Below are 9,760 nucleotides of genomic sequence, written 5' to 3'. Positions count from 1 at the left end.
CAGACCCTCTGTCTTGGTTCATTCTCTGTCCCCACGCCCCCCACCCCACCCCCACCCTGTCAGTCTGTGCCCTGCTGGCAGGTGGAGGAGATGGGGGGACCACTCGGGCCGGGACAGTGTGTAGGTGCTGCTTTTTTGAGGGGGAGGGAGGCTGGGGCCTGGGGGGCGGAGCTCCTTGGCCCCAGATTAGACAGTGACTTTGACACCAAGTTAACGCACCTTAAGCCCTGCGTCTCCTTTATATGGAAACATTAAGCTGCTCTGGCGGTCAGGGGGAGGGTGGGGAAGGGCTACAGCCTCTGGATCCCTTTCCCTCCTGTCCTGCCTCTGCCTGGGCTGGAGCGGGGGGTGGGGTGGGGGGGGTGGCGGTTCAGCCTTGTGTCCCATGCACCCTCTGAGCTGGGCCACGCTGCAGGTGAAGGCCCCCATCTATTTAGTGAACTGGACACGGTCACCTCCGCCTCGCAGGGCTGGGGGTGGGATTTGGGAGGCAGGGCCCCGGCCTGCAAAGGCTCAGGACCTAAACGGGCACCGGGCCTTCAGCACTGCGTGGGTCTGGCCAGCTCTCTGGCCTAGTCCCCAAGCTGTGGAAGTGGGGCAATGACTTGGACCTCCCCGCGTCCAGAAGAGGCCAGGTGAGGTGAGTGGCGGGGCCAGGTGGAGTCCAGTGGGCGGGCTGCAGACGTCCCCTGAGCTCCTCCAAGGCCAAGGACGTAGCAGGTGCTTGGGAAGTGAGAGTGCCCTTGATGAGGCTGTCCGTGGTTCATCACTCAGCCTTTGGCATCTGAGAAACGTGGATGAGGGTTGTGCCCAGAGGTGGGTGGGTGTGAGAGGACCCAGTCTGGGGCTCACCTCCCCTGCCCGGACTTTGGTGGCCCCTGATGGGGCCCCTGGGCAGGAGTGGGCTGCACATACGCACGTCAGCCTGGGTTCACACCTGGCCCCTTGAGCGATTAGCCTCAGTTGCCCCTTTTCAGAAGAACGATCCCCAACTCCCAGGGTTGTGGAGAGAGAAAGAGTCGTGGTTGGGCTACATCGTGGATGCTCGACACAGCCAGGCCCGGTTCACTCTACCCTACCTCCGTAGAATGGGTATAATAACCACCGAACATGCAGAGCTGTCCAGGTGGCCACGGACAGCGTGTGCGAAGCTTAGTGAGGTGTGGGAGGGTGTTGCCAGGACCCTCGGGTGTTGAATTTGACACTGACCTGCCAAAAAGCCCATGAGGATCCCGGAGCCTGGCTCAGGGGACACACGGTACCTAGGTGCCTGGTAAATACTGATGGAACTGATAGCAGAGTATTTAGCCCCCAGCCCAGATGGGTTCTAGAAGTCCCTCCTCTGCAGCTGCTGGGGGTGGGGTGACGAGGCCTCCAGGTCCCTGTTCTGCTCCTTCCCTCTTCTCTCCTTCACCCTGTCGGGCCCCCGAGATTCCCAAAGGAGAGAGCCGAGGCTCAGGAAAGGATGTGACTTGCCACCAGTCCTATAGTTAGTAAGCAGCTGAGCCAGGATTCAACCAAGAACCGCCTGACCCAGAAGCCCAGACCCTTTCCCCAGATGGGGCTCGAGAACGGGGAGCCAGTGGTTGCAGGGCACACAGTGGGTCAGCAGCTGAACCAGGACTGGGCCCTTCGTCTCGGTGACCGGAAGGCCCTTTTCTGACCTTGAAGCCCAACTTCCCGCCTTTCACAGTTGAGGAAACTGCTCAGAAGGACTTGCCCAAGATCTGAGGGTCAGGACTGAGTGTGGGTTTTTTGCTTTTTGTAACAGCTTCATTGAAATATAATCCAGATACAGGGTGCCTGGCTGGCTCAGTTGGTAGAGCATGTGATTCTTAATCTCGAGGTCATGAGTTCAAGCCCCAGGTTGGGTGGAGAGATTACTTAAAAATAAGATTTGAAAAAAAAAAGAATTCAGATAAGACACAACACACACATTCAGTGCACAATCCAATGGTTAGTATTTTCACGGAGTTGTGCCACCATTACCACATCAAATTGGGGACATCTTCAGCACCCCAACAGGAAAACCTGTGTCCTCTGGCTATTACTCCCCAATCCTTCCCCTACTGCCCTAGGTACCACTAGTCTACAAGGTGCAGAATCTGCCCATCTGGATGTATAAACACCAAAGTATACGATACATGGTCGTCTGCACCTGGCTAGTTTCACTTAGCACGGTGCTTGCGAGCTTCATCCATGTCCTGTGTCTGTGCTTCGTGTTTTTTTTTTCTTTTTTAATGTTAATTTTTGAGAGACAGAGAAAGAGCATGAGCTGGGGAGGGTCAGAGAGAGGGAGACACAATCCGAAGCAGGCTCCAGGCTCCAAGCTGTCAGCACAGAACCTGCTGTGGGGCTGGAACTCGTGAATGGCGAGATCATGACCCGAGCTGAAGTCAGATGCTTACTGACTGAGCCACCCGCCATTTGTTTGTTTACTGAATGGTACTCCGTGGTATGGACATACCACATTTTACTTATTCATCAGTCCATGGCTATTCGGGCTGTTTCCATATCTTGGCTACCTTGGGTAATACTGTGAGGAACATCTGTTGTACAAGCAATTGTGTGCACGTTTGTTTCGTCCTCAGTCGATAACCTGAAAGTGGAATTGCGAGTCGTAGGGTAACTATGTTTAATCATTTTTTGGTTAATGTTTATTTATTTTTGAGAGAGAGAGAGACAGAGCACGAGTAGGGGATGGGCAGAGAAAGAGGGGGATGAGGATCTGGAGCGCGCTCTGTGCCAACCAGTAGAGCCCTATGTGGGGACTGAACTCATGTACTGTGAGATCATGACTTGAACCGAAGTTGGACCCTTAACCAACTGAGCCACCCAGGTGCCCTGTTTAACCAGTTAAGGGACCGCCAGGCTATTTTTCACAGGAGGTATGCCATTTTCCATTCCATCAGTAGTTAGGAGGGGGCCCACTTCACATCCTTGCCAATATTTATCATCTTCCCTAGAAGGTGGCAAGCGGTGTCTCATTGTGGTTTTGGCTTGTATTTCCCTGAGGGCTAATGACCTTGAGCATCTTTTTTATGTGCTTTTTTGGTGATGACCTCATTGGCTATTTGTACATCTTCGAGAAATGTTCACTACAGACCCTTTGCCTATTTTTGAGTTGCATTATCTTTTTATGATTGAATGGGAAGGGGTCTGTCTTTATATATTTCAAATACAAATTTCTTAAATACAGGATTCACAACTATTTTCTCCCAATGGCGGTTGTCTTTCCGCTGTCTTGATAGAGTCCTTTGAAGCACAAAAGTTTTTAATTTTTTAAAGGCTTATTTATTTGAGAGAGAGAGAGACAGAGAGCACACAAGAGGGGCTGAGAGAGGGAGAGAGAATCCCAAGCAGGCTCCGCACTGTCAGTGCAGAGCCTAACAAGGGGCTGGTACCACAAACCGCGAGATCATGACCTGAGCCAAAACAAGAGTTGGACACAACCAACTGAGGCACCCAGGCATCCTTTAATTTTGATGAAGGTCAATTCGCCCATTTTTGTTGTTGTTGTTGTTGCCTGTGCTTTCTGAGCCCGATTTCGAGCCACAGGTGTCCTCCGAGCCCGGGCTCATCTCTCCCTGTGGATTCCATGTTGAGAAGCAGTTACCACTTCCTCCACCCTGGATTTGCTAACGCTCAAATCCTGGTTTACTCAGCTGTGACCTCGGGCAAGTTAAACGCTCCATGCCTCAGTTTCCTCATCTCTAAAATGGGAACAGTAACCTCCACCTTGGTGTAGGGCTCAAGTATATCAATTCGTGTAAAGCGCTCACCACAGTGTCTGGCGCTGTCCAGACGTCTGCTCCAGTCATCGCGGCGCTTGCTCTAATTACTGTCAGGGCCATGGTTACGTTGCTGTGGTCGTGCCACACGCGCCTCCTATTAATAGCACTGTCGTTGACACTGTACTGCTCTGCCTTTCAAAGTGAGCAATGGGCCACACATCGGCCAGATGAGGCCCCCAAAGCGCAGGGCCCACGCCTGGCCGATGAGCCCACACACTCCTGGCGCCCCTGACGTCCCCTCCCGTTTCTCGTTTCTCGTCTTCGCAGGTTCGGGGCGCCTGCCCCCTACTAGGACAAGTGGAGGGGGTGTCCCCGCCCAATGGGCCTGGCCAGGGCCCTGCGCCGCCTTAGCGGCGCCCTGGAGCCAGGAGAGGGCCGGGCCGGCGACGAGGAGGAGGCCGGGCCGGGGCTGTGCCGCAACGGGTGGGTGGCGTCGCCGACGGGGCGGCGCCGCGGGCGCTTCGTCAAGAAGGACGGGCACTGCAACGTGCGCTTCGTGAACCTGGGCGGCCAGGGCGCGCGCTACCTGAGCGACCTGTTCACCACGTGCGTGGACGTGCGCTGGCGCTGGATGTGCCTGCTCTTCTCCTGCTCCTTCCTCGCCTCCTGGCTGCTCTTCGGCCTGGCCTTCTGGCTCATCGCCTCGCTGCACGGCGACCTGGCCGCGCCGCCGCCGCCGGCGCCCTGCTTCTCGCACGTGGCCAGCTTCCTGGCCGCCTTCCTCTTCGCGCTGGAGACGCAGACGTCCATCGGCTACGGCGTGCGCAGCGTCACCGAGGAGTGCCCGGCCGCCGTGGCCGCCGTGGTGCTGCAGTGCATCGCCGGCTGCGTGCTGGACGCCTTCGTCGTGGGCGCCGTCATGGCCAAGATGGCCAAGCCCAAGAAGCGCAACGAGACGCTCGTGTTCAGCGAGAACGCCGTGGTGGCGCTGCGCGACCGCCGCCTCTGCCTCATGTGGCGCGTCGGCAACCTGCGCCGCAGCCACCTGGTCGAGGCCCACGTGCGGGCGCAACTGCTGCAGGTGCGAAGGCCAAGGCCCGAGCGGGCGGGAGGCGCCCTTCGCGGGGGAACGGTGGGAGATGTAGGCCCGGGGGCGGGGCCAGTGTCGAGCCTGGAGGGCGCGTGGACTACAATTCCCAGCAGTCTCGTGGCCAGCTGCTGCAGGTGGGAAGGCCAAGGCCGGGGCAGGAAGGAGGCGCCCTTCGCGGAGGAATGGTGGGAGATGTAGGCCCGAGGGCGGGGCGCGCTTCGGGCCTGCAGCGCCTGCAGAGCATGGACTACAATTCCCAGCAGTCTCGTGGGCGGGGACCCTGCCTCCCCTTCTTTGAGGACTGAGGCTCCTCCCCGGATCAGTTGTAGGAGGTGTGAACCCAAGAGGGAGGTCCGTGACCAGTTCTAATTGGAGACCTAGACACGAACCGGATCTTGAGACACCAAGAGCTAACTGGGGCTTGAGGATGGGTCCCTGGTGCGGTTGTGGGACATGTAAATCTGGGAGCCACACCAGGCCTGCAGGGGCTCTGAACTACAATTCCCGAAAGCGCCTGTGGGCAGGAGGAGTGCCCAGAAGGGGTGGTCCGAGCAGGTGGTGGCGTTTTGTGGGTGGTGTAACCTCGGTAGGACACAGTGGTACGGAGGGTAGCCTGTGTTGAGGCCAGGCCCCTGTGGGATTTTGGGAGATGTTGGCCCGAGGGACTGCGGAGCCACAGACCACAATGCTCCGTGGTCTCTGGGCATGGGGTCCTGCAGCATTTGTGAGAGACTTCAGTCCCCATCTCAGTGGCTCAGTCTGGCCACCAGCCTCCTGCTCAAAGGAGTAAAGGGCTGGAAAACACCTTATCACCAAAACAACATCTACAACCCCCATCGGCCCCTGGGGTAGCGGCTCCCTCTGGTGCCCTGAAGAAGGAGTCTTAGTGTTTCTAGAATTGTCAAACTGCCCAAAGTCTAGGACAGTCGTTGTCCTTGCCCAAGTAAAGACAGTTAAGAACCCTGGGGTGAGGTTGGACTTCGGTGAGAGGGAAGACAGAATGGTGGTGGGAACTACAACTCCCAGCAGCCTCTGGGGGCTCCTTCTTGGCTGTGGGAGACTAGGATTCAGGACTAGGAGGGATACTCTCTCTCCTAGAAGTCTGTGGGGTGCTGACATGGCTTGGGAGGTTGGGTATGGAACCAGTCAGGGTAGGTGGGGTCAAACTACCAATACGTGGCTTGGGGACTGCACTGTGCTTACACACACACACACACACAGCGGGATGGAAAGGCTTGTAGTTGGGTTGTGGGGACAGAGAGCTCAAGAGCTCTTCTGAGGCTATGATGGACTATGGAGTGTGGGACCCACGTTGTCATCTTGGTTTGTACTGAAAGTCGTTTTTCTGTCCCTCCCCTCCTTGTCCAATGGCTGCTTGGGCGTCACCCTCATCTTCTGTCGTCTCTAACTCTGTCTCTGCCTTTCTGATTTCTGTGACTCTGTGCCAATATCATTCTGTCCTGTCCCCTCCCTTTTTCTCTCTTGGGCTTCCATCCCCAAATCCTTTGAGTGTCTCTCCCTGTGTCCCCTGCTTTCTCTGGGCCTCCATCCTCCTCTCTCTGGGTCCACGTTCCCACCTCACCCCCACCCCTGCCTGTTCCTGCTCCCCTTCCTCCATTCCTTTAAATCTCGCCATCGCTGTCTCCATTCATCTCTGCGCTCCCTGCCATCCATCTCCGGCCCCTCTCGCTGCAGCCTCGAGTGACCCCGGAGGGTGAGTACATTCCACTGGATCACCAGGATGTGGACGTGGGCTTCGATGGCGGCACTGATCGAATCTTCCTCGTGTCTCCCATCACCATCGTGCACGAGATCGACTCTGCCAGTCCTCTGTATGAACTAGGACGTGCCGAGCTGGCCCGGGCTGACTTTGAGCTGGTGGTCATTCTTGAGGGCATGGTTGAAGCCACGGCCATGACCACACAGTGTCGCTCCTCCTACCTCCCCGGCGAGCTGCTGTGGGGCCATCGTTTTGAGCCGGTCCTCTTCCAGCGTGGCTCCCAGTACGAGGTCGATTACCGCCACTTCCACCGCACTTACGAGGTCCCGGGGACGCCAGTCTGCAGCGCCAAGGAGTTGGACGAGCAGGCAGAGCGGGCTTCACACAGCCCCAAGTCTAGCTTCCCCGGCTCTCTGGCTGCATTTTGTTACGAGAATGAACTTGCACTGAGCTGCTGTCAGGAGGAGGATGAGGAAGAGGAGGCCAACGAGGAGGACGGAGCGGAGGCAGGAGATGGGGTTGCCAGCCCCCAAGTGCTCACACCGACCCTGGCACTGACCCTGCCCCCGTGATGCCAGCTGGTGTCTCCCGATTTGTACCCCCTTCCCGGAAGTAGCAACATGGAGAGTGAGGGCCCTCTCCTGGGATGGGGGGGCAGGTGTTTCCCAAGACCGACAGGCCTGCTGGGTAAATTCCTAGCTGGTGGAGGTCCCCCATGCCCAGTGGACCCACCGCAGACATACTGGATCTTAATTCCTCTGCGTTCCATGCTCCCTCTCGAGACCCCTTTATCAGCCTGATTCCTGAGTCTCCCCAGAGCTGAGGGATCCAGAATGCTGGAGCGCCTAAGTGGCAAAGGCGGGTGGTTCTAGATCGCTCTCTATGGCCGGGTTCAGTTGTTGAGCAGGGTCAGGAATCAATGGTATATACCACCTCCAGGGACAGCAGCAGATTAAGAGTTTGTAGGTCTGGATTGACCAACATTCAAGGGACTGTTGCTTCTAGACTCAGCTAACCAAGTAGCAAATCATTTTTTTCTAGACCACGTTAAGGAGGGGGAATTATGGAATGCCCCAAGAATTCAAGACTGTCTGGATTAACCAATGACAGGATGTTGACTACAAGTCAAGAGAAGACCTTGTGGTTCCAGAAGGCCCAAGAGTTAAGATTCTGTGAATCTAGATTGACCGCAGAGGCAAGCACTGGTGGTTCTAGAACAGGTTTGTCCTAGAATGCTGAGGAAACTCGAGTTATGTTTCTAGAATGCACAAAACAAGAGTGTAGTGGGTCTGGAAGGGCTAATGTGACAGATCGGGAGTCCTTGATATTAGATCACTCCAGACCCCCAGCTGTAGAACATCAAACCAAGGAGATAATCAATGCTTCCTAATGATCCACGGGGTTTGTTTGTTTGTTTAAGTGCCATTCTAGAATGTCCAAAGGATTCAGGATTCTGTGCCTCTAGATTGATCACAGAGTCAAGGAAGGAGTGGTGAGTCTGGATGTCTGAGATTTGCAGGTTCCAGTTTGCCCAATGGAGTTGAGAATCTCGATGATTCTTTGTGGGTCTGTCAATGCCAAAGGGAATCAGAGCTCCGGGGATCCAGAGTTGTTCATTATTAAAACCTGGAAGTTCTCATCAGCTCCCAGAACTTGGCCATTCTAGGAGGTGGACTCGGGACTCGATAGCATTTCTGGGCTGACCTTGAAAGGGAGGGCCCGGGCGAGACCCTGTGGATAACAGGGCTGGATGTTGGGCAAAGAGAAGGAGAGGCCCAAGGCTGATGAGTCTACAGTGCCCTCGAGTCCTACACCTAGTGATGTGTGTCTATTTCTTAAAGATGTTATTATAAATATGTGTATTATATATAATATAAATACAGTTATCTATCTATATTTTCCCATGGTTCCTACGAAGGGGTGAGAAATCGAGCTTGAGCTCATGGGAACAGAGTCCTTTACAAGGGTCCAGGAAGCTTTGCTTTAAATCCTCACTCTGCCGCAATTTACTGTGTGACTTTGGGCAAATCACGCCCCTCTCCTCGCCTCAGTTTCCCCGTCTGTAAAAATGGGGCACTGGAACTTGAAGTTCTCAAAGGACCTTTCCACCAGATGATTCCTCACTTCACTGAAGGGGCGGCTAGGGGTGGGGGTGAGGGTCCTGTAGATTTCCCAGCCCCCGCCCCCCATCCCAGGTGCTGGAACACGGCCTTCCAGGGACTACTGGGAGGGGAGGTGCTCTTGGAGGTTAGCTCTGAACTTGGATGTGTCAATGACAGGGCAGGCAAGTGGTAGTGCGGGCTGTGGCCAAGGGCCAGAATCTCCTCCCTTCGGTCCAGCTCAGGGGGCAGGGAAAGGAGAAGGTCGCTGAATGCCGGGAGAAAATATGTGTTTTGGGGGCAGAATTGTACCCCAGATTAAATCCCTGGGAGCCCTGCTGGTGTGTCTGTGAGTACACTTCTGGGGCATGGTTCCTCACGCCTGTCCCCCAACCCCCACCATACTGCTATTCCCCTAAGTGCCCAGCAGGCTGCGAGCCAGCTGCAGAAGGAGCCAGCGCCAGGGAGGAGGACACCTTGCTGCCTGTGTCCCAGGACTGAGGTCAGGCACTGTCACTGCCCATTAGCTTGCCCAAGTGCTGCACCAACCCAGGTCCCCGCTTCTGGCTTCCCCACCTCCCTTTATCCTTCAAAATCCCCACTTAATAACCGGACGGGATTAATTAGCTAGCTGTTCTCCCAATGCAGGCTGTCTGGGGTAGGGACGCGGGTAATGGAAACACAGTCACGGAGAAGGGTGTTAAATCGAAGGTGAAGGTGGAGGAGGGCTCAGTTTGGAAGCAAAGAGAATAGGGCAGGGCTGGCACAGCCTGGGTTTCCACTGGCGAGGACAAGGCGTGGGCCGCTCATAAAGGTCAGTGAGGGGATTAAGAGGCTCCGTGTCTAATCTGTCAGCTTAACCAGGTCCTGGCCCTGAATCTGTCCCCACCTGCCTAGCCCAGGGACGGCGAATGAGGACAAGGCCCAGACACCACCTCGGGCCCGGTTAGGGACCCGCCCCGTGAAGGGATGCCCAGGGTACACCATCCTGGCCAGCTGCCTGCACTTGCTTTTTCTGCAAGGAATGGAAATGAGAGGCTGGGGTGGGGGGGAGGNGGGAGGGGACTCCGAGAGGAGGGAGGGGTTTAAGAAGAGGGAGGCCCGGAGTGAGGGGAGT

At 56.0% G+C, this 9,760-nt stretch overlaps 1 protein-coding gene across 1 annotated transcript; it reads left to right on the top strand.

The window, feature by feature from the left end:
* Positions 1 to 4,067: 4,067 nt before the first annotated feature.
* Positions 4,068 to 8,365, top strand: KCNJ14 (potassium inwardly rectifying channel subfamily J member 14). Its single transcript, XM_077747028.1, has 2 exons — positions 4,068 to 4,815; positions 6,520 to 8,365. Exons 1-2 carry the CDS (start codon positions 4,114 to 4,116, stop codon positions 7,114 to 7,116), a joined length of 1,299 nt encoding a protein of 432 aa, XP_077603154.1. The 5' UTR covers positions 4,068 to 4,113; the 3' UTR covers positions 7,117 to 8,365.
* Positions 8,366 to 9,760: the final 1,395 nt, after the last annotated feature.

The sequence above is a fragment of the Crocuta crocuta genome, unplaced genomic scaffold (assembly GCF_008692635.1).
Source record: "Crocuta crocuta isolate KB4526 unplaced genomic scaffold, BGI_CrCroc_1.0 scaffold334, whole genome shotgun sequence".
NCBI classification, from domain to species: domain Eukaryota; kingdom Metazoa; phylum Chordata; class Mammalia; order Carnivora; family Hyaenidae; genus Crocuta; species Crocuta crocuta.
This window is presented reverse-complemented; position numbering and strand designations above follow the sequence as displayed.

What these genes read in the sequence shown, in the direction of transcription:
- KCNJ14 (XM_077747028.1), top strand. Translation starts at nt 4,114, where the DNA reads ATGGGCCTGGCCAGGGCCCTGCGCCGCCTTAGCGGCGCCCTGGAGCCA. An exon ending in TGCGGGCGCAACTGCTGCAG is followed by an intron (nt 4,816 to 6,519) that starts GTGCGAAGGCCA and finishes CTCTCGCTGCAG; the next exon opens with CCTCGAGTGACCCCGGAGGG.